The following is a 28,000-nucleotide window of genomic DNA, read 5'->3' as shown; positions in this document are numbered from 1 at the left end:
AGGAGATGTGGATGCGGGTTGGGCAGTTGGGAGGAGAGTCATCTCACGTCTTCTCTCGACTTGACCCAACGCTCAGGGCTCTGGGCTACTCACGCAATGGAGGATTGCTTGCATCAAACCAACTACAGTATGTGCAATATCAGTGGAACTCGACTAAACTGATGCCACACTCAAAGTCAACACCGGTCCACAGTTTCCTTGAGTTGAGTCAATGCTGCTGAAACGATTCACTGCTAGAAAGACGTGTGGCTGATGGGATGTGTAAACAAGTATAACCCGTAAAAACAAAGTTTTTCACTATAAATCCTTTATATGCGTGGCGGCTAGAGTCCTCTCGTCCTCTGGCTTGAGATGGCTGCCACCTATGGGTCAGATGAGTGCATGGCAGCATTAAGCAATTGGTAATTAAATATAATATTTTTGTCCTAAAAAGTGTAACATTTTGGAAATATTTTTTCACGAACATTAATTGTCACGCACAACGAGTCTGTGTGGAAAATGTCAGCTCGATTGGATCACGGGAAGTGGGTTAAAAAACGACCTAAAGATTTGCACGGTCGTAAGCAAGCAAGCAAGCGTGCAAGTGAACTTAATGTAATAAACCTTCTTGAGACGGCTTCCGGAATCAGTCCTTTTTATTTTCAACTTCCACAGTTACACCTCACACACTCCCCGTTGCTGACAGACAACGGAAAGCGGGCAGACTTCCCGCCAAGTCCCCACCGCGCACGTGGCACCCAGAGCCCCGTACGCGCGTGACTCCTGCTCTTCTCGTTCCCAAGTCTGCTCCCGACTTCTCTCTCCCTCTCTCTCTTAATCCGTGATCACGCCGAGGCCATGCTCCCTGGCTCACCCCTTATTGGCTACAAAGCGGGACCAGCAAGCCAATCCCCACGTGAACCCTCTATGGCTGTTATTACATCACCCCCACCCCCCCCGGTGAAAAAAATCAGCCGTCTCGGCTGGGAAAAGGATGATCAACCAATTCCGTAAAACATCTTATTAGGGCACCAAGGTGCATTTAACAATAAAGGGTGAAACGGCGTCCCCGCACCGAACAACACTTAAAAACAGAGTCACCCATGAAAAAAAACCCGACATACATTAGGGCGCCCCTGCAGCGCGGTAACGACAGGGAAGAAACAGCTAGATGATCAAACGTTAACGAAACGGGAGAGATTTCGATCGCGTACGCGACGCGGGACCCTCTCCGCTTCCAGCGCATGGTCGCTTTGCCGCCAGATCGACAGGAGGTGGTAGGCTTGAAGAAAAAGGTTGTTGGTTCTTGGTCATGTCCAGGGCAGGCCCCGGTGGAGGGGGGGCAGCGGGGGCTTCCTCAGCCCTCAGAACCTGTTCATCTGTAGGAGGCACAACACAGTCCCCCTTGGGATCAACGGGCGTGGCAATCGGCGTAATCGGCCCGGCAGAACCCGGCAGGTCAGCTAGTGGGGATGAGGGACTGACCTGCGTATCAACATAGGGTTTAAGTCGCGAGGAATGAACATACCACCGACGTTTTCCGTACTGAACGCGGATACTCTGTGAGTTCCGAACATCCACCAGCGTTACGGGCCCTCGCCATGGCCTGTGCAGTTTAGGGGATGTGCCCACCGGCACCTGGGGGCAGTGGAGCCATGCCAGGTCTCCCACTGACCAAGGCATGCGAGTACGCGATCGACGCGCATACCGTTCGTTCCTTGCCTGGGCACGGGCCGTCGTACACCTGGCAGCCTCTCGCGCCTCCGTAACTCGTTCAAGCGAGTCCTGCACGTGATCAGGTAAGGAGCAGGACGGTTGTTTACTCGGCTTACCCAGTTGCACATCGATGGGTGGGACATTCTCACGGCCATACATAAAAAAAAATGGCGAGTATCCCGTGGACGCGTGTGGAACCATGCGGTATGCCGCTAAGACGCCTGGTATGTGCAAGTCCCAATCCGTTTGCTTTTCACTGACCGTGTGACAAAGCATAGCCGAGAGGGTACGGTTGAATCGTTCCACCATACCATCCGTTTGCAGATGGTATGGGGAAGTGCGAATTTTCTTTGTGCCCAGCGCGTTACAAACCTCCTTAAGCAATTTAGAGGAGAAGTTCCGCCCTTGATCTGTGAGCAGCCTCTCAGGTGCCCCCTTATCCATGACATACCCGTTCAAGAAAGCGTCGGTGATGGACGCAGCCGTTTGGTCGGGTAGAGGCCAGGCCATCGGCCATCGAGAAAAATATTCCACCCCGACCAGAAGGTATTTATTGCCCCTAGCCGACGGGGGAAACGGGCCCAGAATGTCCAGAGCAACTAATTCGTTGATGCGGGACACCTCAATGGAACGTAACGGCGGTACATACTGGTTCCGAGGTGGTTTCCTCTTCGCACAATCATGGCATGAGCGGACAAAGTCATTGACGTCTGCCGTCCTGCCGGCCCAGAAAAAATCCTTTTGCATCGCGGCCAAAGTCTTCTGGACGCCGAGGTGCATCAACTTATCAGCGTGCAGAGCGCGAAGCAGGTTGTAGCGAAGCGAAGTAGGCACGACCAAGCGTGGTCGGTCAGACAACCCGTCGGTGCACATTAACAGTCCCGACTTGCCTCGGAACATCTGCCACTTCCATCCCGCCAATTGAGCTTTTTGTTTCCCTATCAATTTCCGTTGCGGAGACAGCGAGGTATCAGCCTCGTGCTCACGTAACCAGACCGCGTGCGGCAGCCGTAAGGTATCATCGGTGTCCACCGACACCTTCTGGTCGTCCTCATTCGCTATCGCCCCCATAACCGGGCAGGGCGAGGCGGGCGGTGCCGCGCAGCGGTGCGTGCCCGTCAGGCAAGTGCACGGAGGAACGGGTGGCAGCCTTGAGAGCGCGTCAGCGTTCGCGTGATGGGCCCCCTTACGATATGTAATATGGAAGGAAAATTCCTGTAACGATTCCAACCACCGAGCCAATTGGCCCGATGGCTGGTCCAATTTCAAGGAGTATTGCAAAGCCGCATGATCAGTGCGAACGAGGAATTTCCTTCCATACAGGTACGGCCGGTACAATCGAACAAAATGCACAATCGCCAAAAGTTCCCGCATTGTCACGCAATATCGCGTTTCCGCAGGGGACAGAACCCTGCTGCCGTACGCCACCACTCGCTCAACCCCGTCCTTACGTTGCGACAAAACGTCCCCAATGCCGATATCACTAGCATCCGTATCAAGGATGAACGGCTGTGAGAAGTCTGGGTAATCGAGTGTAGGCGCCGTGGCGAGGTGATCCCGAAGTGATCTAAAATAACTTTCTTCCTCTGCTCCCCATTTAAACCTTTGATTTTTGCCCGTTAGAACGTGTAATGGTTTCGCCAACGTCTCAAAGTTCTTAACGAAGCGGCGATAATAGGAAGCGAATCCAATAAACCGCCGAACATCACCCACGGAAGTGGGTGTGGGCCACTCCCGAACACATTTGGTTTTCAGAGGGTCAGTGGACACGCCGTCCGAGCTGACAATATGACCCAAGTAACGGACGGAGTGTTGCAAAAGGTGACATTTTCTAGGCTTAAACTTGAGGTCAGCCGCCCGCATTCTAGGCGTTGGAAGTGTTCCTCGAACGTGCAGCTGAAAACAATGATATCGTCTAAATATATGAGGCACGTTTCCCACTGTAGTCCAGCCAACACCAATTCAATGAGCCGTTGAAACGTCGCCGGAGCCGCATTCAAGCCCATAGGCAACCGATTGAATTCAAAGAGACCTTGCGGCGTGCGGAATGCCGTTTTGGCTTTTGACTCGTCAGAGGGGAAGCTGCCAAAAGCCCGAGGACAGATCAAGGGTGGAAAATAATTTAGCACCCGATAAAGCATCCAATGAGTCATCCATCCTCGGTAAAGGGTACGCGTCCGCCACCGAAAATTTGTTCAACCGGCGGAAATCAACGCAAAATCTTGTACCACCATCTTTTTTCTTAACCAGAACGACGGGCACGCCCCAAGGGCTGTTGGACGGCGAAATAATATCCGCCGCCAGCAATTCATCTACTGTTCCGCGCACGTGTTCCCTTTCCGCTGGGCTCATGCGATGAGGGTGCATACAGATGGGAGGCGTCGCACCGGTGTCAATATGGTGCGACAAAAGCAACGTGCGGCTGAGGTCCAAATCATTTCTGCTGAAAACATCCGCGTACCGTAGCAATAATGAATGCAGAGCATTCCTTTGCTCATTCGACAAAGAAGAATTTTCCCCGCATAAATCTGCGATCCAGCGTTCTTGCGAACAATCGTGTGGAGGCCCACCTGCGGGCATCCGGGCGCGCGGCGTTTCGTCACAAGAGGCGAAATCGGTAGTGGCGTGAGACAGCACCGATCCCTCCGGAACAACAACGCGGTCAGGTCCCCCATTCAACACCTGTATGAAAGGTGCCTGACCTGGTCGCACGATCGTTTGTGACGCCGCCAAGGAAAAAGATTTAGCTACCGAATTTGATGGGGATAATAGCACGCCCTTCGCATCCCTTTCAATTTGAAGGGGTTTTCGGTAATGCAGCGGAATGAGCATTTGCGCTCCCGACGGAACCTCCACCGTAGCAGCGACTACGGCAGTAACTGCGTTACCTGTAGGCCCACTGGCCAGCAGGGAAGGCAGGAACGACATCCTACGACCCCCCGGCATTTCCAAACAATCCTGGTCGACCTGTATTTTCAGCGGCATCCGGCGCAGGAAATCAGTACCAAGCAAGCATGGGACAGCAAGCGAGCGAGAGATCAACACAGGTCCTGCGGCGGTAATATTTCCGATAGCGATGCTCACATCTACCTGACCACAGATACCCATGCTACCCCCATTTGCGGCTACACACGCATCATTAACCCTGTGTATCCGCGACGTAGGAATGGACAACAAATGAAAAATAACATCTGAAATGATGGTGGCAGATGCGCCAGTGTCCACCAAAATACGGACGTCAACGCCGTCGATGGTACCCCGTACCGTCGACGAGCCCGACGCCGCAGCCACAACCCTGCGAGCCAATTTCTTCCACTGTGTAGCAGAGGGTGTAAATGGTGCAGAAGAAGTAAAATTATCCTTAGGAGTGTAAGAATGAGTACGAGTGGATGAATGATGTGACACGACCTGCCGGGTGTCCGATTTGTGCCGACTCGCCCGAGGATGTTGCAGTTCCGCAGCAGGTGGAGGAGATGGAGGTCCCCTCGGCGGAAGAGGCAAAAGCAGAGGTCGGCAGCGGCAGTCGCGGGCGAAATGGCCTTGTCTGCCGCACTTGAAACACGCGGCCGTCGTCGGCCGGCGGTCGGATGACCCGGCCCCCACACGTGGACGGCCTGCGTAGTCACCACGCTGGTCGCGCAGCCGCCGTCCCGGAATCCCGTGCGGAACAGCAGCAGCCAGCACGTCGTCGTCGCCAGAGTCGTCGGAGCAGTGGACAATCCGTCGTGGAGACCACCCCAAGGGCGGCCCGTCGATTTCGGGTTTCCCCGTCCACGCCGCCATCTGGTCCCAGCGCTTGATGTTAAACTTAGCGTCCAGGCAGCGCGCCACCCATCGCGATGTAAGCGGTTCGTGGAAGGCGATGTCCGTGGTGGCAAGCGAGCGCCGCGGGCGTCTCCGACTGCGGTTCCCGCGCTCCACCCGTCGCAGGCAAAATGGCGTCCGGCGGCCGCGTGGCGGCAGGCGCGCCCAAAATGGCGGCCGACGGCTCCAGCGCAGCCGCCCCGCCCAAAACGTCGGCTTCTTCCCGCGTGGCAGGAGCAATGGCGGACTCCGATTCTTTTGTAGGACCCCTTCCCGCGGCGTCCAGCTGATGCGCAATCTGGCGACCCACGGCTGGTGAGGACGCTACCGCGGTCACCAGACTCAGCAGAATGGCGCGTAATGACTCGATCTGCTCCACCATCAGCCGCCATCCGTCTTTCGTCCCTGAGGTGGTCGCATCTTCTCCCAGTCGACGCTGAGAGGCGTCGAGGAGAGCAGTATCAGCAGGCAGCATAGGGGCTGTAGCCCCCAACAGCTCATCTTCGTCCATCTCGGCCTCTTCCTCCGATGGAGGCTCGGGCAGGTTCTTTTTTCTGAGGTGCTTGGACATCTTGACGATCATCCAAACGGTCGCAGAAGAACTTCTGACACCAATGTAATAAACCTTCTTGAGACGGCTTCCGGAATCATTCCTTTTTATTTTCAACTTCCACAGTTACACCTCACACACTCCCCGTTGCTGACAGACAACGGAAAGCGGGCAGACTTCCCGCCAAGTCCCCACCGCGCACGTGGCACCCAGAGCCCCGTACGCATGTGACTCCTGCTCTTCTCGTTCCCAAGTCTGCTCCCGACTTCTCTCTCCCTCTCTCTTAATCCCTTCGTCACGTGGTACCCCCCAGCCAATCCTCCGTAGACAGCATTGACCGTTCCCGATGGTTCCCTGTCAATCCTGGGACCACGCCTCTGATCCGGCTTCCCATTAGCTGAGGCCCCGATTAGCCAGGCCAATCACCCCTGCTAACATGCCGTGATCACACCGAGGCCATGCTCCCTGGCTCACCCCTTATTGGCTACAAAGCGGGACCGGCAAGCCAATCCCCACGTGAACCCTCTATGGCTGTTATCACATTAATATAAAGGATTTAAAAATACCATGTTCTTTATGAAGAGGAATATACAGTAAACCCTCTCTATCCGCGAGGGCTATACGTTCTTGAAAATGCTAGCGAATACATAATTCTTTAGTGCAGAAACTGTGTTCCAATGGTAAAAAAATGGGGTTAATTTCCTGGTACGAGTGATTACTCGGACACTTGTGGACTAAGCGGGCAGCTGAGCGGACATGCCTAATCTTTGCAGTTTCAAATGTGTAGTGGAATAGCGCTGGCTGCTGGCAGAAATGGGGATCTGCGGCATACAGCAGTCCTAACGTCAGCAGGCCAGGATATACACGAGAGGGGAATTTAGGGGAAAGGTCACAGAAGGGGCCCACCAGGAACCCGCTAGTAGGTTCCAGAAAGGGAGCGTGGCCTGGGCAGAGCAGGGCCACGCTGACAGTTTAAGAGGGGCCCCTGTGGGGGACCTCAGGCCTGTTGTTGGAGTGGGATCCCGGTCGTGCTGCTGAAGTCCATTGTCGCCATTCTTCTCGTCGTCATCTCCATTTCTACCATCTCGGGGAGCCACTAGCCAGGCAGTCTACCAACTGTCCTGGCTGAGGAGCGTCGCCGGTAATAGATGGACTAAATATTAAGTGTGTTAATACCGATAGTGCTCATTAATATAGATGTGCTTCTAAGTCTTATTGTCTCCAAGTTAGTCACTACAAATGTAACAACATTCTGTATGCACCTCCCCGGTGTCGGTGGTCTGGCACTACGCACACTCGCAAATACTGGAGTCTGGCGGGTGTCGCGAATAGGGAATTAGTATACATTTAATTGTTCATGCATCTGAAACTCGCGAATCCAGAACTTGCGCATAGCGAGGGTTTACTGTATTGAGGAAAGAGGTGTATTTGGCGGCCAATGATGCCAATGGTTATCTGTTTTCAACACGTCTATACAGTTTGTCAACTTTCGAGTGACAGTCTGTCTCCCCTCATTTTGTTGCTTTGTTTCCTGCTGTTGTGCTTGGTCTCTCATTGACGTGCTAATTTATCTACCCCCCCTCTCTCTGCCCCCATCTCTCTCTATTTAAGGCGTTGTGTGCCTATGTGTTTGTCTCTCTCTGTGTGTCTCTGTGTCATCTCTCTCTGCTTATGTGTCTGTCTATGTGTCTCCGGTTGTGTTTTTTCTCTGTCTTAAATTTAGCAATTTTTGGAAGAACGTAATCAAGCAGGTAGGGTGTTGACTGTTATGTTAGCCGACTATCTGTGTTGTATTGCATTATATTTCTAAGTTTACTAGGTTTGTTTTCTCGTTCATTTATACCTGATGATGATTGCGTGTGTTGCAATCGAAACGTATGCTGTTAATTAATTTATCTTTCTACGTGACTTTACCGAAAGAACCAAAGAGTAATTCCTGCAGTCACGAAAGCGCCAAATCAAGTTTAGTCAAGATTGTCTCTGTCATGCACTGCTTAAATGACCTATCTGACCGGAATGATTGATCGGACAAGGGCTCACCTTGGTGCAGTTGTCAGCTTTTGGCTCCAGTTGGTCTCTGGTCACGAGTTGCTCGAGAAGGCTGGACTCCTGGTTCCCACTCCTCACGTGGAAATTGAAGTATGCCTGCAGATGAAATAGGCTACTTTCAGCAATAATCTCGTGAAATTTCGAGAGTTTACATTTAAATGTGCAATCAGCATGTGCACAGGTAATTTTAATTAAAAGTGTTGGGAGTCTGGAACCGGCTGTCCAGACGACACGCAGTGGAACTGATTTACCAGGATTCTTCACAAAACTCCTCGATGAGATTCTAGAATGGATCTGCTACTCACAACCGATTTGAACTAGATGTAACCGAATGGCCTCCTCTCTTGTTTTAAATCTTTCTTATTTTATTATGTTTGTAGAAGGGATGTGAGTAGTCTGCTGGGGTAGAATGTGCAACGTGGATAAAACGGGTAGTGTAAACTTGTTGGAGGTAACGATACGGTAGCCGAGGTTGAGAATGAATGGCAGAGACAACGATTGACATAGGTAGAGATCGCGCTGTCTATAGCTAAGCTATTCAGCTAAGTTATTTTTTATTGTATCACTTAAGGCCCAGTGAGCTATGCAGCTCTTTTCAGAAGCGACCTGGCCACAAATGATAGCTCAATGAAGTTGCTAATTGTGTGGAAATTTACAGCAGTCAGATACTCAAAACACACGTCAAATCTAAATGTGTAGGGAAAAACCGGATGACCCGGAGAAAAATCTACGTGACCACGTACAGAGCACGCAAATTCCAAATACAAAGGAGGTGTCAGGGTCGGGATCGAACACACGACCTCCTGTATACCAGGCGAAGTAGGTGACATCTCGCCACCGTGGCACCCTATGGTCGTAATTGTGAGGAATAATGGGACGAGACAGAATAATGAGAAACATGTATACGTTAGTTGTGGTTGGAGGGTGGTGGTATGACTGGGGTTGACTGGATAGAGTTGGTCAGTCTACAGGAATAAGGTTGGCTGGGAGCTGGGCACAAGACAGATGTGGGGCTCCCAGTATGACCTATATGGAAATTCTGACTGGTGGCATGGAGACAGTGATAGATAATAAAGGGTTAATACAGCGGCAGGGACACAATCGTTAATTTGCGTGTTTAGAAACAAAACATCTAAGGAGACATCACGTTTCCTTCCCATATCTATCCCTCTCCACATACAACAAAACATTGTATTTATTACCCTATTCCGTCACTGCCTGTGGAATGTGTGGCCAATGGGATGTTTAAAATGGACACTTTATTTCTAATTTGTAGGGACATTTGCGGGCAGGAGATTAATTTTCTGCTTAGTTATTATGTTAATCATATTCTCCACAAAGGCATTGACATTTTTGCGTCACGTGTTATGACTCGCGTATAACCATGCAAAAGTTACGCTGGTTAGCACACTTTTTATGAAATACAATATTTGAGAATTTCCACAATTTGTCCATGTCAGCATTTAAACTAAAATGTAATGCTCTAAGTAGGCTACATCCCAAGACTAAAACATATTCATATCCGACACTTGTGATTGGTCGATCGCCTGAGCAGAGTCTACCTGCTCGAGAGGACCCTTGGCGCTCCGAGACTTTTTTTGGGAAAATATGTTTATTGGTGCACGCTGGGCATTCTCAAAGATCTGGCAGTAGCATCCTTACCATTAGCTCACAGCACCGGTGTTAGCCACCTACTTTGGGATTCTGCAGGAGTAGGTTCAGGTTGATGGCGAAACCGGCCATGTCGATGGCGAATGATCGCATGGGGCCGTATGCAACCTTCCAGCCGGTGACCACGCCATTGGCCCCCACCACTACAGATTCGTAACGCAAGCCGCCCACAAACGCCACGGGCCACACGGACACATTTGTTGTGTGTCGCATCTGAAAGAGTGTGGGGGGTGTGGAGGGGGGTGTACACAGGAGGCAGCGGGGGGAAGGGGGGTATACGTTTATGTGAAGGATTACATTGCCCGTGAATCTATTTAATTATAATCAGCATCACCTTATGTACCTTCAGGAATTAAACATTCCACAGAATAATCGCCAACCATAGGCAGAATTTACTCTTTGGTTCTTTTGGTAAAGTCACATAGAAAGAAAATAAATTAAATAATAGCATACAACGTTTCGATTGCAACACAAGCAATCATCAGGTACAAATGAAAGAGAAAACAAACCTATAGAGAGAGAGGGGGGCAGAGAGAGAGGGGGGATAGAGAAATGAGCATGTCAATGAGAGATTTGGAGCTTTCGTGACTGCAGGAAATAATAGAGCAACAACACGAGGACACAGAGAGATACACACTTAATCAAACAAACTTAGCAAAATTTACAAATGCTAAGTTCGTTTGATTAAGTGTGTTTTCTCTCTCTGTGTGTCCTCGTGTTGTATTTCCTGCAGTCACGGAAGCTCAAAATCTCACATTGACATGCTAATTTCTCTATCCCCCCACCTCTCTCCGTCCTCCTTTATATTTAAGGCCTCGACACATAGGCATTGTTTCTCTGTGTGTCTATGTGTTATCTCTCTCTGCTTATGTGTCTGTCTATGTGTCCAGCAAAAACAACCCCCTACCTCCTCGTGGTGCCGCACGGGCAACATTGTCGTGGACAGTGCTGTGGGGGGGAGGGCCAATTCCGATTGGCCTTTTCCCTCGGGGCGTTTGTAATCACCACAGCGGCTAAATGGGGGCTCTGGACGGGTGCGAGGGGCTGGTAACCCGTCCACCTTCAATAAATTACCACAAAACCACGTAAAAAACATCTAATTAAAAAGCGTGTGCCGGAGGCCCCGGGGGGACAGGCGTCTATGATGTCTCCTGGCCAAACCCCATTTGGCGGAGCCAGGAGATTTAATCTTTCCCCTCGGAATGTTCAAACGCTCACTGCGGAGGAGTTGCTGCCACTCCTCTGTCGGGAGCTGGAACAGTACCGTCTGGATCTCTGTGGTAATCAGGAGGCCCGGTGGACCGGCTCTGGCTCCTGCAATCATAAGGGGTGGACAGTCCTCTACTCGGGGCAGGAGACTACCAAACAACAGGGAGTGGCTCTTCTTCTGAACAAAAATAATGAAGGGAGTGTGGGAGCGTGGCGGTGAGGTGTGGGAAGTTGTAAGCCCCAGGCTACTTTGGGCTCGCCTCCGTATCAACCAGAAGCAAGGAGTGGTGGTCGTGGTTACTTATGCCGCCACCTAAGACGAACATCCGTGGAGGGATTCAGGCAAGGCCGATGAGTCAGACGCCTTCTAGGACCTCCTGTCACAGGTGTTAGCTAAAGTGGCCCCTCGGGATAGAGTCATCTTGTTTGGGTGACTTCAATGCCCGAGTTGGTCATGATGCTGGCACCTGGTCTGGAGTGATTGGAAGGCATGGGCCAGATCAGCTCAATAACAATAGTAGGACGCTGCTAAATTTTTGTGCAACCCATGGGCTTGTAATTACCAACACGCTGTTCCGGCATCGGCGCATCCACACAACATCATGGATGCATGCCGGGTCCAAGCAAGAACATCTGCTGGACTACATGGTGACGGAACAGCGGATGCGCGCCCATGTCCTTGACACCAGGACCTACCATGGAGCTGATCTGCCCTTTGACCATCGACTTGTCATCTGTACGATGCGCCTGCCATTCTTCCACTCCGGTGGTGGGTGTACACCCAGGACCCCATTCAAACCTAAGGTGGCCTGGTCTCAGCTAGCTGATGAAAGTTGCAAGCAAAAATTTCATCATCGCTTGTGGCTGGGGTTGACATCGTCCTCCACTCCTCCAGTTGTCGAGGGTAAATGGGCGAGGTTTAGGACTGTGACTTAGGCAGCTGCAATGGCTGCTTTGGGAATGCAATCCAGACCTCCCTTAGAGAGCCTTGAGGCGCTGCAAGGATGGGTGGTGGTCGTGGGTTGCTGAGGATATGGAGTCTGCCTCAATGGCCCGCGATTACAAATCCCTATTTAACTCCATAAAAAAGTAACCTGCAGTGCCACACCTATTACCATAATTAGGGGAAAAAACGGTGATCCAATCTCCGACCCCCAGGAACAGGTTTGCAGATTTGCTGAACATTTCTGTGAAGTCCTGGGGGAGGGGAAATCACTCGACATGGAAAACATCTTTGGACAAAGTGGGGATGCTGAGGCTGCGGTGCCTCAAATATTGGAGGAAGTAGTTACCCTCTATGAGTGACTGGCTGGGATGCCATCTATTGAAGAAGTACTAAAGGCGATCCAGAGTCTGAGACCAGGTAAGGTACGGGGCAGAGATGTTCTCCCAAGCGAAATGCTGAGGGAGGGTTGCGTTTGTGCACAGACTGCCCTACATGATATCATATCAACAGTCTGGAACACTGGACGGGTTCCACGGGATTGGAAGGTTTCCCTTGTGGTCCCCCTCTTTAAGAAGGGGGACCGCGCAGACTGTAACAACTACAGGAGCATCTCACTCCTCAGTGTGCAGGGAAAGGTCCTGTCTAGGATTATTCAACATCGCCTTGCCAGGCACGCTGAGGAGAGGCTTGCGGAGCACCAATGTGGTTTCAGGAAGGGGCGGTCTTGCACAGACGCCATATTTTCTGTCCGTTTGCTACAGTAGAGGTGTAGGGAATTCCAAGAAGACCTACATATCTGCTTTATTGACCTGAAACTTGTTTTAGCGCTTTAGTGACTACAGGAATTACTCTTTGGTTATTTTGGTAAAGTCACGTAGAAAGAGAAAGTAATAAATTAAATAATAGCATACGACGTTTCGATTGCAACACAAGCAATCATCATCAGGTACAAATGAAAGAGAAAACAAAACCTAGTAAACTTAGACATATAATGCAATACAACACAGATAGTCGGCTAACATAACAGTCAACACCCTACCTGGTTGATTACGGTCTTCCAAAGATTGCTAAATTTAAGAGAGAGATTAAACACAGAACCGGAGACACATAGACAGACACGTAAGCAGAGAGAGAGATGACACAGAGACACACAGCCGCTAAGAGTTGGGGCTAAGAGTTGGGGCCTTTCCATCAGCCACACCAAAACTAAGCACCTGCCTGGGTATTTTGTACCATCAGGCACTCCACCTCCACAATTTCCAACCGTTGATGGGCAGTTGTGGAGAGAATGGAGAGTTTCCCATACCTGGGCAGTGTGCTCATGACCGGCTCCGGTTTGACAGCAGAGGTCTCACTCATAATCAATCGATTGGCATTGTTTTTTCATCGGTTGCATAACGCTGTGTGGAAGCTACCTGGTCTGTCATTCCGCACGAAACTTCAAGTCTTCTTGGCCACGGTCATTCCCTCCCTTCTCTATGCTTGCGAAACGTTGACCCCCCTAATGGAGCATCTTCACTGATTGGAAACATTTAGGCTGGTCTGCTTACGATCCATCCTGGGTTTAACCAGGCTGGATTGTGTGAGGAGCTCACAAATCTTTGAAAAATCTGGGTAAAGTCCCATCGGTGAGCTCCTCCGGCAGGCAAGGCTGCGTTGGCTGGGTCATGTAGCCCACATGCCCAGTCACCGCATGCCTAAACAGCTTTTGTTCGGCCGGATAGAGGGAGATAAACGGGCGCGGCACGGGCTGGAGAAGAGATGGAGTGATGTGGTACAGGAGGATGTGGAGCGGAGTGGACTTGCCGATGACTGGTACCAGCAGTGTCAAGATCGGCCTCTGTGGAGGAGGCTCGTGAAAGACACTGCTTGGCAATTGGAGGCAGTCGCCCTCCAACAACAACAGGGTGGAGGAGCGACGCTCACAACAACGAGCGGAGCGCCGGGTGGCTAAATCACAGCAAGTTGGCACAGTAGGGGGCACAGGTGGTGCATAAACCAGTTGTCTCAGTCAGTCGACCCGTGGCACCTGGGTCTGCCCCGTGACCTCCTGCCAGCGGGCGATCGACACTTCACGTGGCCTCAAGGTGCACATATCCTGGCACAGGCGATGTTGTGACGTCACAGTCACTTCGTGGCGAATGGCGGTTGTTGTTGTGTTAGTGTCTTGTTTCTCTCTCAAATTTATCAATCTTTGTAAGAACGTAATCAACCAGGTAGGGTGTTGACTGTTATGTTAGCCGTCTCTATGTGTTATATTACATTATATTTCTAAGTTTGCTAGGTTTGTTTTCTCTTTCATTTGTACCTGATGGTGATTGATTTTGTTACAATCGAAACGTCGTATGCTATTATTTAATTTGTTTTCTTTCTACGTGACTTTACCGAACGAACCAAAGAGTAATTCCTGCAGTCGTGAAAGCTCCAAATCAAGTTTGAACCATAGGCAGTTTGACTTCTATATTTGGGGGGGGGGCAGGGGTTCGCTTCGTTCCTCACATTAGGAATCGCGGTGCATATGATTAATTTGTTTTTTATATTAATTTTAAACTACTGAAAATGTATTAATAGGTGTCCAATTTGGAGGGGCGTTGCCAACCCCATGCCAAAACTCCGCATATGTCTTTGACCAGCAATTCATACAGTAAATGGTACAACCACCACACCTTACAGTATGCGAAACGGACCTCACCTCCTCAAAGATGTCCATGCTGTAAGTGTTGTCGTCGTCTGCAAAATAGACGACCCCGTTCAGAGCCCGAGGATCCAAGCCAGACTCCCCGGTGGCATCGTGAGACCCATACCGGTTGCCATACGTCTCCCTGAGCCAGCGCAGAGCCTTGTTCCTCTGGAACGTGCCTCTTGGAAATGAGGAGCGGCTTCTGTTGGGCTGAGAGCAGGAATTTCTTTACGTTTAAAAAAATGTATTTCACCTTGATGCATGATACTGAACAGATGGTTTAGTGGCTGCGAGACTATGCAGTGGGAAGCACAGCTTTCGTTCTTTCACTCTTCTCGCCCCTCCTTCACTGGAACAAACTTCTCCACATGAAGCAGTCACCTTCGCTCAGTAGTTTCCGCTCTTCACTCACAACTCACTTATTGTTTCCTAGCTCACCCCACGACCCCCTTAATGCCCCCCTCGTAACACCATCGTTACTGTTCCCTCTTCATATTCTCATTGTATGGCCGTAATTAATTTCCCATTCATTCAATCCAATCATCATTTATTGTCATCAATTTCGCTTTCACCGAATTCACGCATCATCACAGATTCGTCCCCATTGCTTCCTCTCGTCTATTTTATTCACCTCATTTCCACCACTACATTCACACACGATATTGTACCGTTCCTAATTATCGGCAAAGCGCATTGGTTAAAGCGCTATATAAATTACGCTAAGATAAGATATGCGGTCGAGTTTTTGCTCCCCACCTTAAAATCAGACTGAACAGCGTGGGGAAGTATGGCAAGACAGCCCCTCCACGACCCGCGTGGCATAGAGGCCCTGATCTAGCAGTGTATTGACACAAAACGACGCACATGTAACCAATTAAGGCACAATACTGAGATGTACGAATATATTTTTTAGTCGTTTAACCAATCTCATCCGCGTTATTGTCGATGTTTCTGTTTGGTTTGTACAGCTTTTCTCTCTGTTAGTTTAAGATTAACATGAGCACAGTTTGCATGCGGTCTTCAGTACAGAAGAATCTTGATTATCTACGTGCGGTTTATCCAATATGCGTATTAACCGCGCACCTGAGATTCTGACATAAATTAATAACTCATGGATTTTCCCAAGCCCAAATGAGTAATCTAAACAGTTTAACATTGTTATTTTTGGGAAAGTTTATTACAAGTCACGTGCTTAAACTGGACAAATATGTGCAAAATCCACGTGATTACCTCTACAGTACAGTAGTTGCATATCTTTACAATAGTGGGTGGAGTTTTATTGATGTTGATTGACGTGGCTCTGCTATCCACTTACTGGGTGGAATCTTCTGTGCCGTAGCAGGAAAGTGTTGTCACTGAGCACGCGCATCGCTTGGTCGTTAGATCATTAGTATTCGTTCTAAATCTAAAACGTAACAAATTGAAATCGTTAGTGAGTGAATTATCCCATCATTTATTTTGTGAGTTTACATTTACTAAACAGCGTGATGGCAGATAAACGGAAACGTGCTGTTTAAACTTTGAATCAGAAACTCGATAGTATACATTAATTGGAAAACATAATTTATGCCCATAATCGTGTTTTTTGGGATAGACAAAATCACGATTTTTAATTATCCGCAGCCGTCTTCCCCATCGTTAGCACGGATACTCGAGAGTCTACTATAATTGAAAACGTCGCCCCCTTATGCAGAATACTTGATCCGTGTATTGGTGAGCTTGCTCAAGCCCAGGGCAGTGAAACACGTGAGAGGAGTCTCTCATTAGCCTTTGCAATAATAACATATACTGACACGTATAATGCACATGCTGTCAGCTACACGAAAAATGATCACACAACTGCCATGCCGCTACTTGCTTCGGTAGACATTTCACAAATTGTTATTGAGCATTTAAATAAAATATACATTAATTATATATGTACATCATGCAAATGTGCGTCTGCGGTCTGCCTGGCGAGCGTGTAATTTCCCTTTCTCCGACATCCATGGCGTGCATTAGGCAGGCAGATAGAAATTCAGGCAGGAAGCCACCCAGACCACTTTTTTGTAATATCGTATGAAGTATGATATACTCTTTGATTCTTTCGGTAAAGCCCCGTAGGTAGAACAAATTATAGATCACGATGTTTCGATCACAACACACGCAATCATCATCAGGTGAGACAAATACAGCAGGAGAACTGCTGAGGCAGGAGAAATATAGCGAAAGAGCTGCTGCAACAAGAGGTTATATCGGTTTGAGGTGGGCTCAACCCAAGGGTAAATGGGCGGAGCTAGAGATGCAATTTGCATGTAAATGTAAGATATTAACATGTCAATGTGAGACGGCTCCAGCCACAGCGGCTGTGTTAATGAGAAGATTAGCATGTCAATGTCAGAGAACCGGGCAACAAAAAAAGCTATAAATCGAGGCCATCCCAAATATACAATATATAAAGTGACGAACGGGGGAAGGGGACAGAAGTACAGAACCGGAATAGGCAAAACGCAAAGGAAGAGAGAGAGAGAAATACGAGAGGATAAGGAGAGAAAAAAAACAATACGCGAAACCTCAGGACCCCCTCCAGCACAAGCATCTCCCACTCTCACCGTGTAACAACACCCGCAAGCACAATAAAGGCCAGGTTCAGCCAATGACCAATACAACATGCCGAGTCCGACAACCAACTGATGGTGTGGGAGTGTGTGTGTATGGGGATCGCGAAAACTGAGTAGTCTTTGATTGAGTCCTTGTGGCCGGGCCCCTAATGAGGTGGGCGTACTCTCCCTGGGGGTCCTGGGGGGAATTTGAAAATGTCCCGTCGAACCCAGCTCCTCATGAAGAGCAGTCGGCTGGGTAGACAGGCCCTCCGTTCCCATAACTTGAGAAGACAGGTGGCGGCTTGGGGAAGGTTAAACGCGCATAACCTGAGGACAGGATCACATGACTCCCCTGAGGACCAACCTCAGCGGGTACACATCTCAGCTCGCCCGACACACCCGACATTCGGCCCCTGCATAGTGGAGATGAGATGAATTAACGTGGCACGATGAAAGGCTTGAGGCGAGAGGGACGTACAAACCAACTCCATCGACCCCAGTGAATTTGAACACACTGGGGCCGAACGACCCGAATCACATCAACCGGCCCCCTCCAGGGTTTAAACAATTTGGATGACATACCCAACGGTATTTGGGGACATTGCAGCCAGGCTCTGTCACCTGGAGCCCACTCATGTCCAGAAAGACGAAAACCCCTCAGCCGTTCATTCGCCAATTGGTGTGAATTGGAAATTTCCCTGGAAGCCTCGCGTGCTTCCGAAAGCCTCTCAAGGATGAGGTGCTTGGCTCGGCTCATAAGTGGACATCAATGGGGGGGTCTTGTTCTCTCCCGTACATAATAAAAATGGTGGACGCGTGAGGGGCCATTCTATAGGCAGCCAGGACCCCGGGAATATGCAAGTCCCAGTCAGGCTAGACTCGCTGACCTGATGGCTCCGTCTGGGGGTGAAGAAAATGTTTTACCCTGATAGGGGCCCCCTTGTCAATCACATAGCTGTCGAGAAATGCCTCGGTGATGGCTGCTGCCAACTGCTTGGGAAGCGGCCAGGTAATCGGCCACCATGAAAAATATTCGACGCCCACCAGTAAATACTTATTCCCACGAGGGGTGGTAGGAAATAGACCAAGGATATCAAGACCGACCAGCTCATGTATGCGGGAAACTCCGAATAGATTGCAACGGTGGATAACAGAATTTAGACGGGGGTTTCCGCCGTGCGCACTGCACACACCCTTTCAATACTTTACTGACATCCTCCGCCATGCCGGGACAGAAGATGTCGAGCTTAAGTGTGGCTAGTGTCTTATGCACACCCATGTGCAGCAGTAGTTTGTGCACAATGCATGAGCAATCTTCCTCTGAGGATGGCAGAGGCTACACCCCGTCGATTCCCATCCCTGTCCGCCCCCTTGACATGGCGTCGTAGCTTAAACAGGGAAGCATCCTCAACTTGGAGGCGTCCCCACTCCGCATGGTACAAGCCAATAACGGCGTCATGCACCTCTGGACCGTCGGCTTCATCAGAGGTGTCAACCTTGGCCGACGCCGCAAGGGGAGGGTGAGAGTCTTCAGCAGGCGTCTTACAGTGCCCCGAGCCCAAGAAACATGTGCACCCGTCGCTTGTTGGTAATCACGAGAGGGCATCCACGTTCGTGTGTTGGGTACCTTTGTGTTAGGAAACAGTAAAGGAATAGTCCTGCAGGACTTCCAACCAACGTGAAAGTTGGCCGGACGGCTGTTCAATATGCAGCGCATACTATAGTGCTGCATGGTCAGAGCACACCTCAAAGCATCTGCCATGAAGATAGGGGTGATACTGTTGCACAAACAAAAACAATAGCCAAAGTTCCCGGCGTGTGACACAGTACGTTGTTCGGCCAGAAACAGCACTCTGCTGCCATATGCTACAACACTCTCCGCACCATTAACTACTTGAGACAGAACAGTACCAATTCCGGTGTTGCTAGGATCTGTATCAAGGACGAACGGCAAGGAAAAGTCGGGGTATCGGAGGGGAGGGGTGTTCACCAAGCCATCACGGTGCAAAATAAATTAGGCCCACTCCTCCTCCCACCAATGTAACTTCTGACCTTTGCCATTAGGGCGTGGAGAGGTTTGGCAATAGTTGCGAACCCGGCGACAAAACAGCGGTAATTGGAAGCAAAACCAATGAAACTCCGCTCCTCCCCCCACCGACTTGGGGGTCGGTCAAGAACGCACACAAGCGGTGCTGTCCTAGTCCGTCGCTATGCCTGATTTACTGACTATGTGGCCAAGGTACTGAACAGATTTTTGGAGCAGGTGACACTTCTGGGGTTTAAATTTGGGGTTCGCCGCACGCATCTTAAGAAAAACAGCACTTAACTGTTCCAGATGCTATTTAAACATACCGCTAAAAACTATAACATCGTCCAAATAAATCAGGCACGAGTCCCACTGAAGGCCAGCCTGAACCAGTTCCATCAATCGCTGGAACGTAGCCGGAGTGGAGTGAAGACCCATCGGAAGCGGATTTAATTCAAACCAGCCTTGTGGTGTACGAAAGGCTTTCTTAGGCTTAGATGATTCATCTCGGGGCAACTGCCAAAATCCGGATAGGAGGTAAAGAGTTGAAAAATAATGGACTCCTGCTAGAGCATCCAGGGAATCGTCCATTCGAGGAAGGGGATACGCGTCAGCCACAGAGATCTTATTAAGCTTATGGAAGTCAACACAGAAGCACACGGGCTGGTAGATGGTGAGATAATATTGGCGGCTAACATTTCATCAACCACCAGCTGTACGTGTTATTTTTCCATGGGGATCAGCCGGTAGGGGTTCTGCTGGATGGGAGCAGCATCGCCTGTATCGATGTGGTGACTTAAAAGAGTAGGTCGGCCAATGTCAAATTTGCCCTTGCTATACACATTGGATAATTTGTGCAAAAGCGCTCTCAACTCCCTCCTTTGGAAATCGAACAATTCAGAATTCTCAGAACAAAGCATATCCATCCAAATTTCATTGAAAACCTGTTACGGCTTCATATTTGATGCGACCCCCACACCGCCAACGATGTTTACCTCGCGAAGCGCGGGCGACGTTTGGGCTAGCACGGTGCCCTCCTGAATGACAGATGTGTCCAACCCTGCATTCATGACCTAAAATGAACAGTTCCTGGTCATTGAATATCAGAGTCTGGACTCCACCAACGTCAACCCACGAATGGCTTTGTTTGAGGGTCCTAGGAGGATTCCTCCCGCAGTTGCCTCCTGGTCAAGTGGCTTCCGCAATCGTACAAGAACCAACATTTGTGTGCCTGGGGGAATCTTTACAGTCCTACTCGCAAGCGCTTGTACAGTAGCGTTGGCCGTGCACAATTGATGGGAGAAGGCAAAAAGGCCATGCAATGGCCTAATGGTAACTTGAGGCACCATTGGTCAATCAAAATTTTCAGGGGCATCTCCCCAAGGAAGTCAGTCCTGAGCAAGCAAGGAACAGCAAGGGACGTTGATATAAGAACCGGTCCCATCAATTTGATATCTCCAATACACACCTCCATTGTTATTTTCCCAATGATGCCCAATGTGCCGCCGTTTGCAGCAAAGCACGGAATCCCGACGGCACATAGGGTACAACATTTAGGGGGCAGAATGTGAAAAATCAACTCGGAAATTAAAGTTGTGGATGCACCAGTATCGACGAGCATTGCTTTCAACCCCCTCTATCATTCCGATAACAGCGGATGAATCTGCGGCCACGGCACCCACCCTATGGGCCAACTCCAACCACTCACCCGGTCAGAGTGGCCAGTCAGCCCGAAAAAATCTGTACCCTCATGCCCTGACACACGACGGGAATGAAAACCATCCGAACGCGATGAGTGAGGTGGATTCAGGTGCCGAGTGTGTGATGTGTCGCAATTCACCTTTGGATATAGTGGAGTGGAGAATGGTCGGGCGGATTACAACGATGGTCCGGGGAGGCGTTGTTGTGGTGCGGCAACCCGACGAGATGTGTCCCGGCCGGCCGCAGTTGTAGCACACGACGACCCTGCTCCCAGGACGAGGAGAGGTCTTTTGCCGACAAAATTGTTATTCCCGTCACACCATGCCATCCCCCCACCAGCCTCCACTTTGGGCCGAATCACAGGCTTGGACGGGCTACACATTTTCGGGTGTATCACGCATCTCACGAGGCGGGTACATGCCGCCAACCCCTTGTGTCGTTGCAAAAGCAGGTGCGCCTGGATGCATCTTGCAACCTTGAGAGAAGACAAATCGTCTTTGTCGACAGCCGGCAGAACGATGTTGAGGTCCTTCGCCAGCATCAATAATCTTTCAAGGACCAGTGGGTCGACTCCGTCATGGTCCATCTTCAGAAAGGCAGCCTTCGCTAGCGCCAATAGTACACTGCGGAAGGCAGGGGGTGTCTCGACCTTCCCCCTCGTTCGGGCAGTGAACTTATCGTGAACATTGGACAGCGGTTTGTAGATTGCCACCATCTGCGCAAAGGCTTGTTGGAGCGTGGCCCTCTCCAACGGCGGGATGGTGCAAAATGCCGCCAAGGCGTCGTCGTCAAGCGCAGCAAGTAGCACTCTCAGCACCTTCACCTCTGTCCATCCAGCGAGGTCGCAGTTCATCTGGAACCGGCGATTGAAGGCCACAGAGTCGCCTCCCGTGGCAGAAAATTATTGAACAAAAGGTAGACGTCGCTTCAGGGATGGAATCTCAACAGGCGAACTTGGCGCAGTTTCAGACTTGGCGGGCTCTTCGCCCCGATCCACAACCAAAATGGCGGCCGCGTCTGCCGGCTGCGCAACGGAGCTTTCCAGGTGGCGGGAAACAGAGATGGGATGGTCAACCCTGCGCAGCTCTGGTGCTTTCTCCTTCACCGCTTGCTCTTTGCGGTCGAGCTCCGCGACCATCGCAGCCACGGCCTCGAGGAGTTCTGCGAGGTGGGTGCGGAACGTGCGGTGCTCTTTCCTCGACGGCGGTGAGCTGTTGCTGAGGTGGTCGTCGCGATGCTCTGCCAGCGGCGCCTCACTCCCTTTCTCCAAGGTTGCCATCCCCGGCGCTGTCTGAGGAATAACGCCTTCGTCATCCTCATTGTCCGACAACGTCCTGGTAAGTAGTCTGCTTCGCATAAGCATAACCTTTTCAGCCAATCTTACTGACAAAATAACGTTTGGCCACTTGTGACACGAGTTATAATGGGTTCAACTGAGTCGCAGACGTAGACTTGGAGGCAACACATTTATTAAGTTCCAACACACGGGGTAACTTCCCCTTAACAGAATAACAACCTGTGGTGGTGACCACCAGGCTAACTACACTAGTTACAACGTAACTGCTGCTAAGAACCGAGACCAACAGCTTCAAGCCCAGGGCCACATGTTTGAGACTCGTAGAATGGAGAACGTCTGCGAAGGTTTCTTCCAGGATGAACAACAACCCCGGTCCCTCTTGGGACCTGACTTATATTCTCTGTAGAGTGGCCCGCTCCGCCCTTGGCCACACCCACCTTCCAGAATCCTCGGGAAGGATCTGGGTCCCAATCACATGACCACCCCCAGCCCCCTCCTGGGGCCCCTTTGTAGATTTAACTGGTCACGTGTCCTCCCGGGTCAACCAGAGTGCCATGGCCTCGAGTAACCTCATCCTTCGGCCGGCACCCACACACCCTGTCCTGTAGGATCGCAAAGCGTGGTGCCATCTAGCACTATTATTCAGCACTCACCGGGCCCCTCTAGGGCCAGTACTACACCCACACCTTGTGGTATCTGCGATGCCACTACACCACACGCCGTGCCTCTCCAGGGCGGGCACTGCACGCAACATGTTGACATCCAGCGATGTGACTACATCTGTGGAAGAAAGTGGGCGTGGCATTGCCCATAGAGGCATGTCTTTCCGATATATAGTCTTGAAAATGAATCGTGGTGTCTATTGCATCGATTCTGCTCAGAGTCTATCCGCCAGCCAAATTAGCGTATCGATTCATCATGGGTTAATTACTATATTGATTGGCGATCCACGGATCGAGTAATCCCATTGAATTGTACTATACAGCTTCCCGCGGAACGTGTGTTTACGGTAGGCGGTGGTTAATCTTATGCAAGCTCCGAACGAATGCACTGCGGAGTAAATCAATTATTGTATGTTTTATGCCATTATGAAAAGTTATTATTTGTATTCATAAAATGCTGAAATAATTTATCTTGTATATGGAATCATACTGGTAGTAACCTCCTGGTTACTCCAGCCCACAGGGGATGATTTTGTCCGTACCTCGTGCAGGGAGGAGCTGGGTGGGGAGGGAGGGGCTGGGTGCGGAGGGTGGGGCTTGGTGGGGAGGGGAGGGAGGGTGGGGAGGGGCTGAGTGGGGAGGGGCTGGATGGGGATTGTGGGGCTGGGTGGGGGAGGGCTGCTCACCCCGTGGTGCCCTTAACACGTTCCTTTTTGAGTGGGCAGGTAGGAACTTGTTTGGACAGCGCGGCGTTCAGGGGGGGGGGGCGGCAGTTGGATGAGTAGGAATGTTTACCCTTCCCCCCCACCCTCGCCGACATCGTCAACCAATCGCGGCGTAGCTCGGTGTTCGGTGGGGAGGTGCATGGGTGGGTGGAATTCCGGATATGCACGACAGACAGACAGACAAATAATCCCTGGTGGACAGTGTGGAAGCTGTTGTTCCTACCTGTATAAGTGGAGTGTATCGTGTCGTGTATAGTGTAGTCTGTAGGTTAAAATTTGAGTTTCATAAGGGCACCACGGGGTGACCAACCCCTCCCCACCCTCCCCTCCCCACTCAGTCCCTCCCCACCCAGTCCCTCCCTCCCCACCCAGCCCCTCCCCACCCTCTCCTCTCCACCAGCCCCACCCCTTCCACCCCAACTGAATCACCTTAAGGCTGGGAATGTTGAAATAAACACGAGGCTAAAATATCTGTTTTTTTCTTTTCAAGACTTCCATTTATGAATGGAGCCACCCTACCCCAGTTCCATTTTGTGAATGAAACATCACCCGTCTCCTCATTGGCCCGAGTCGCGGCGGTGCCCCCCCTCCCACCACTAACCCCCCCTCTACCAACCCCAACCCACCGCTCCCATTGGTCGGCGCCCCTGAGCCAATGAGAGGGCTCTGGTGGGGCAGGGCCATGCACGACAGACAGACAAATAATCCTTGGTGGGCAGTGTGGAACTTGTTATTCCTACCTGAATCAACGTTTAACCTACTCACGCCAGCTTGTGCCCGCCCTCACAGTCGGACATATTTGCAGAATACACCACGCCGCCATTGACCCTGGCCATTGACCGAGCAACCCAACGTTACTACCAGCTCCCTCCGCAGGAATGTGTTTATTAAAGCCGTTACTGATACCCTAATGAAGCCCTCATATCGCTCATAGGTAAAAGATAGCGGTCCAGAACGCATCTCCATTGGAGCGATGTAATAATGGTCTCCTACAGCGCTGTTTCATATAGCGCTCCGTTTGCGACCACCAATTAGCACGAATGGCTACGTACGGTGCGAAAGAGGTCCACACCTACCAAGAATGAAGCCTGAGGATTATAGGGGGGATGCCTGTAACTTACAATGCGCTGCGGGAATCTTCCATCATGGCTGATTTTGCACTATGTTGTGTATTACCTGATGTCTTATAATGATAATGTTTTTTCTAAATCCTGCTCATAAGCGCAAGGCCCTTAGATAAAAAAAAAATCAAGGCTCTTGACCAAATAATGTCTGGCGCACAATAGCCACTGAACATGATCATGGTGATGATGAAGACGTTTGTGTTGTATGATGATGATAGGTGTGTAATGACCAAAAAATTACCCCAAGCCAATGTGCAGCCTACAGGCTATTCGAAGATAAAGCAAGGTTTCAGATTGGTGGAAAGAGGCCTCTAGAGGGATCGGGAGGCAAGCTTTTGAAGTGGTTGGAGGAAAGGGTCTGAATGAGAATTGGTGGGAAACAAAGTGGAACCCCGAGGCAACGATTGAGATCCGTTAGAGGGGAGGGACAGGGATTGACTAAGGGAAATACAGTGAGGGAACATTCGAGGAAGGGAAGTGGAACAATATAAAAGGGCAAAGCACAAGAGGAAGGGACGTTTGAAGGAAAGTACAGCTTCAAGATCAAGCACCAAGCCCGGACCAAGATTGTGTTGCGTTAAAAAATAGTCGTGCCTAGTACTTCGTCGTCCGCCTCATTACAGGTGTACACTGAACAAGAAAGACACTGACTGCCCAGCCACATTGCACATAGAAACATTACAGAGCATGACAGTTTTGGTCATGTTCATCAGTGTTCATGAGATTAAAATGTTATGTATAATAATGTTAGATAGAATAAGAATAATGCTGCTAAATATTGGTGTCACATGTTTGTATTTTATGTTTTGTGTCTATCACATTGGAAGCATCTGTACAATCGTTTGACCAAGATGATGATCAAGCTGATGATGATGATCAAGCTTATAATGATTATGATCGAGCTGATGTTGATCACCTTAAGGGGGTCCTGTTTAGGTGTTTCCATGTGCAGGTGGCTGTAGGATAGCGGCCAGGCGTTGCGGAGCACGGCGGAGACGAGAGCCGAGGGCGCGGGCGCATCCTCCACGACCAGCCAGTGCAAGTTGGGCACCAGGGCCATGGTGTGCGAGAGGCGCGTGAGATCCGCTTTCTGTGTGGCGCGAGCATACGTGGGGGTCACGGCGAAGATGACGGGAAGAGCGGGGTCCCAGCGAGAAGTGCAGAGCCTCCTCCACCTAATCACCATCACCACCACCATCAGCACAAACATAATCACCATCACCACAATCACCACCATCACAGCAATCGCCACCACATGACCACCAACCCGATCAACAACAATCACCGTTCCCCACTAAGTGGTGGTGATGTCACCACGGCGCTTTTGCCAGTCAATGAAGCGGAATTTTTTCCATCTAATTTTCTCGAGTAATCATCAGAAACTATTTTTGATGGACATGTAAACGATGTGCACGGAGTCACAGCCTCGTGTCTATAGTCATGTATGCTATGTGGCTGCCACATTGCTGGAAGGAGCTGGCAGGATATTCCTGTCAGCTGCACCTACTGTCACATAACCAAGCCCACTTGATCACGAGCCCAGTCTACACGGAGGGGTCTTGCTTTTCCTGACGTCGGCCCGACCTACTGCTTCATAAGCCCTACCGACGTCTCTTTCAACTTGGGAAGCCCCTGGAGCTATGCGTTTTCTGTTTAGTTTGTTGTCCTTTCCCTGCACCTCCGAATAGCACGGTTGGTTGAGTACGGTGCAAAAGAATTTCAACATACATACAGACATGCATACAACTTCACACACTTCTCGTGCAACACTACCCCTTGACCATCATCATTCAAGTTAATTTAATAGGTATAGCCCTGTGACCCATTCGGCTCTTGAATCGGGTGCAACCGCAACAAACAAAAACATGAACAAAAAAACATCTAAAAGTGAATATGTGACTGAGTGCAAACATAAAATCCAAGAAAAGACAGCAAAATATTGCAGAAAAAACACTGTACACCAACGCTGTGTGCAAAAATACCAGTGGGATGCAAGTAAAACAACCAACAACAACCACAAGACAACTTAGATTAAGGCCATCAGTCTAACTCTGTACTACAAACAAACATGGCTAAACCAATTACACTTTTCGAATCACCAAAATAAAGCCATGAAAGCAATGAAACAGTGATCATAGGAACTGTGACGGAAATTTCACAATAAATGGCATAAAAACATGTACTACCAAAACCCTGCAGCCATAGCTGGCTGCATGAGTCACTCCACAACAGCAGGAGCATCAATCGGAGTATTATAATTTTTCAATGCACCTTTAAGATCAGCACACTAAATCAAACACAGGTCATACTTTGTAGCGATCATCCGGAGCGAAACATTTTATTTTAGGCCACTGAATTGCACTGGCAGCTAGGGGTGTACAACTCCTCTAGAGCAGTTTTGAGTGAAGATCTCATAGGTAGTGACTCAAGTTTCAATTTATTGGCAACAGCATTCCAGACCTTGTGGGCATCAATAGCAAAGGCCCTTCCTCCAGTATATGTACGGCAATAGGGAATATGAAGCTGGTAAATGAGTGTAGACCTTAGGTCAAATTTGTTCTTTGAAACAGAGAGGATATCCAGCAGGTAATCTGCGGATTTTTTTGTAAGTACATCATGAATAAATATGATCTGGTGCACAAGCCATCGAACATTCAGATATGTTTAAGTTTGACCCAATGTAGAGATCACAATGGTGAGTCCTATATGGGCAGTTCAATGCAAATCTTAAGGCCGAGAGATACATTGAGTCAGGCTTTTTCAGTACAGTACTTGGGGCTTATTTCTACACGATGTCACAGTAATCAAGTAGAGGCAGTATGGTAGCTTTTATCAATTCCAAACGGAACATAGGGGGGAAGCAGTGCTTGTGTCGATATAGAAAACCGATTTGAATTTTTGTCTTTTTCCCAATATAATCGATCTTCAAAATTCAGTTTTGAATCCAGGATGACCCCAAGATACTTAAAGATCTTGACTTGCTCTATTTGATCATTATTTAAGGAATGTAATTGGGGGACAATAACTTCCCGCTTTAGTCCTGGTGAGAAGCATAGCACCTTGGTTTTGGCAGGATTTAGGACTAGTTTAAAAGCAACTAGCTGATGTTGTAGTTTGTTGAAATCACTCTGGAGCTTAGCAATCACGTCATCCGGAGAGTGGCCAGCAGTAATCAGTACCGTGTCATCTGCAAAAAGATTTACCCTGGAATAATCCAGTTCAGTGCCCAAGTTATTTACATAAAAAGAGATCATGAGTTCAGGCATGACACCAGGTGAT

The 28,000-nt window shown here is 49.8% G+C and overlaps 1 protein-coding gene across 16 annotated transcripts in view; it reads right to left on the bottom strand.

Moving 5' to 3' along the window:
• Positions 1-617: 617 nt before the first annotated feature.
• Positions 618-28,000, bottom strand: part of LOC144735991 (galactosylgalactosylxylosylprotein 3-beta-glucuronosyltransferase 1-like) — a 70,302-nt gene continuing 42,919 nt past the window's right edge. For 7 of the 16 annotated variants that reach the window (XM_078618602.1, XM_078618601.1, XM_078618603.1 and 4 more), the window contains 5 exons: positions 25,638-25,896; positions 14,617-14,814; positions 9,794-9,982; positions 8,090-8,194; positions 618-6,070 (listed from right to left, as the gene is read on the bottom strand). In XM_078618602.1, the coding sequence (XP_078474728.1) occupies positions 5,504-6,070; positions 8,090-8,194; positions 9,794-9,982; positions 14,617-14,814; positions 25,638-25,896 (1,318 nt within the window). In that variant the 3' untranslated portion in view covers positions 618-5,503. Of the gene's footprint in view, positions 6,071-8,089; positions 8,195-9,793; positions 9,983-14,616; positions 14,815-15,360; positions 15,439-15,919; positions 17,514-20,207; positions 20,286-21,052; positions 21,815-25,637; positions 25,897-28,000 lie in introns of those variants that run through there. The other 9 variants (XM_078618616.1, XM_078618614.1, XM_078618613.1 and 6 more) reach the window with 8 other exon arrangements.

This window comes from Lampetra planeri, chromosome 58 (assembly GCF_965212315.1).
Source record: "Lampetra planeri chromosome 58, kcLamPlan1.2.h2, whole genome shotgun sequence".
Classification (NCBI taxonomy): Eukaryota; Metazoa; Chordata; class Hyperoartia; order Petromyzontiformes; family Petromyzontidae; genus Lampetra; species Lampetra planeri.
This window is presented reverse-complemented; position numbering and strand designations above follow the sequence as displayed.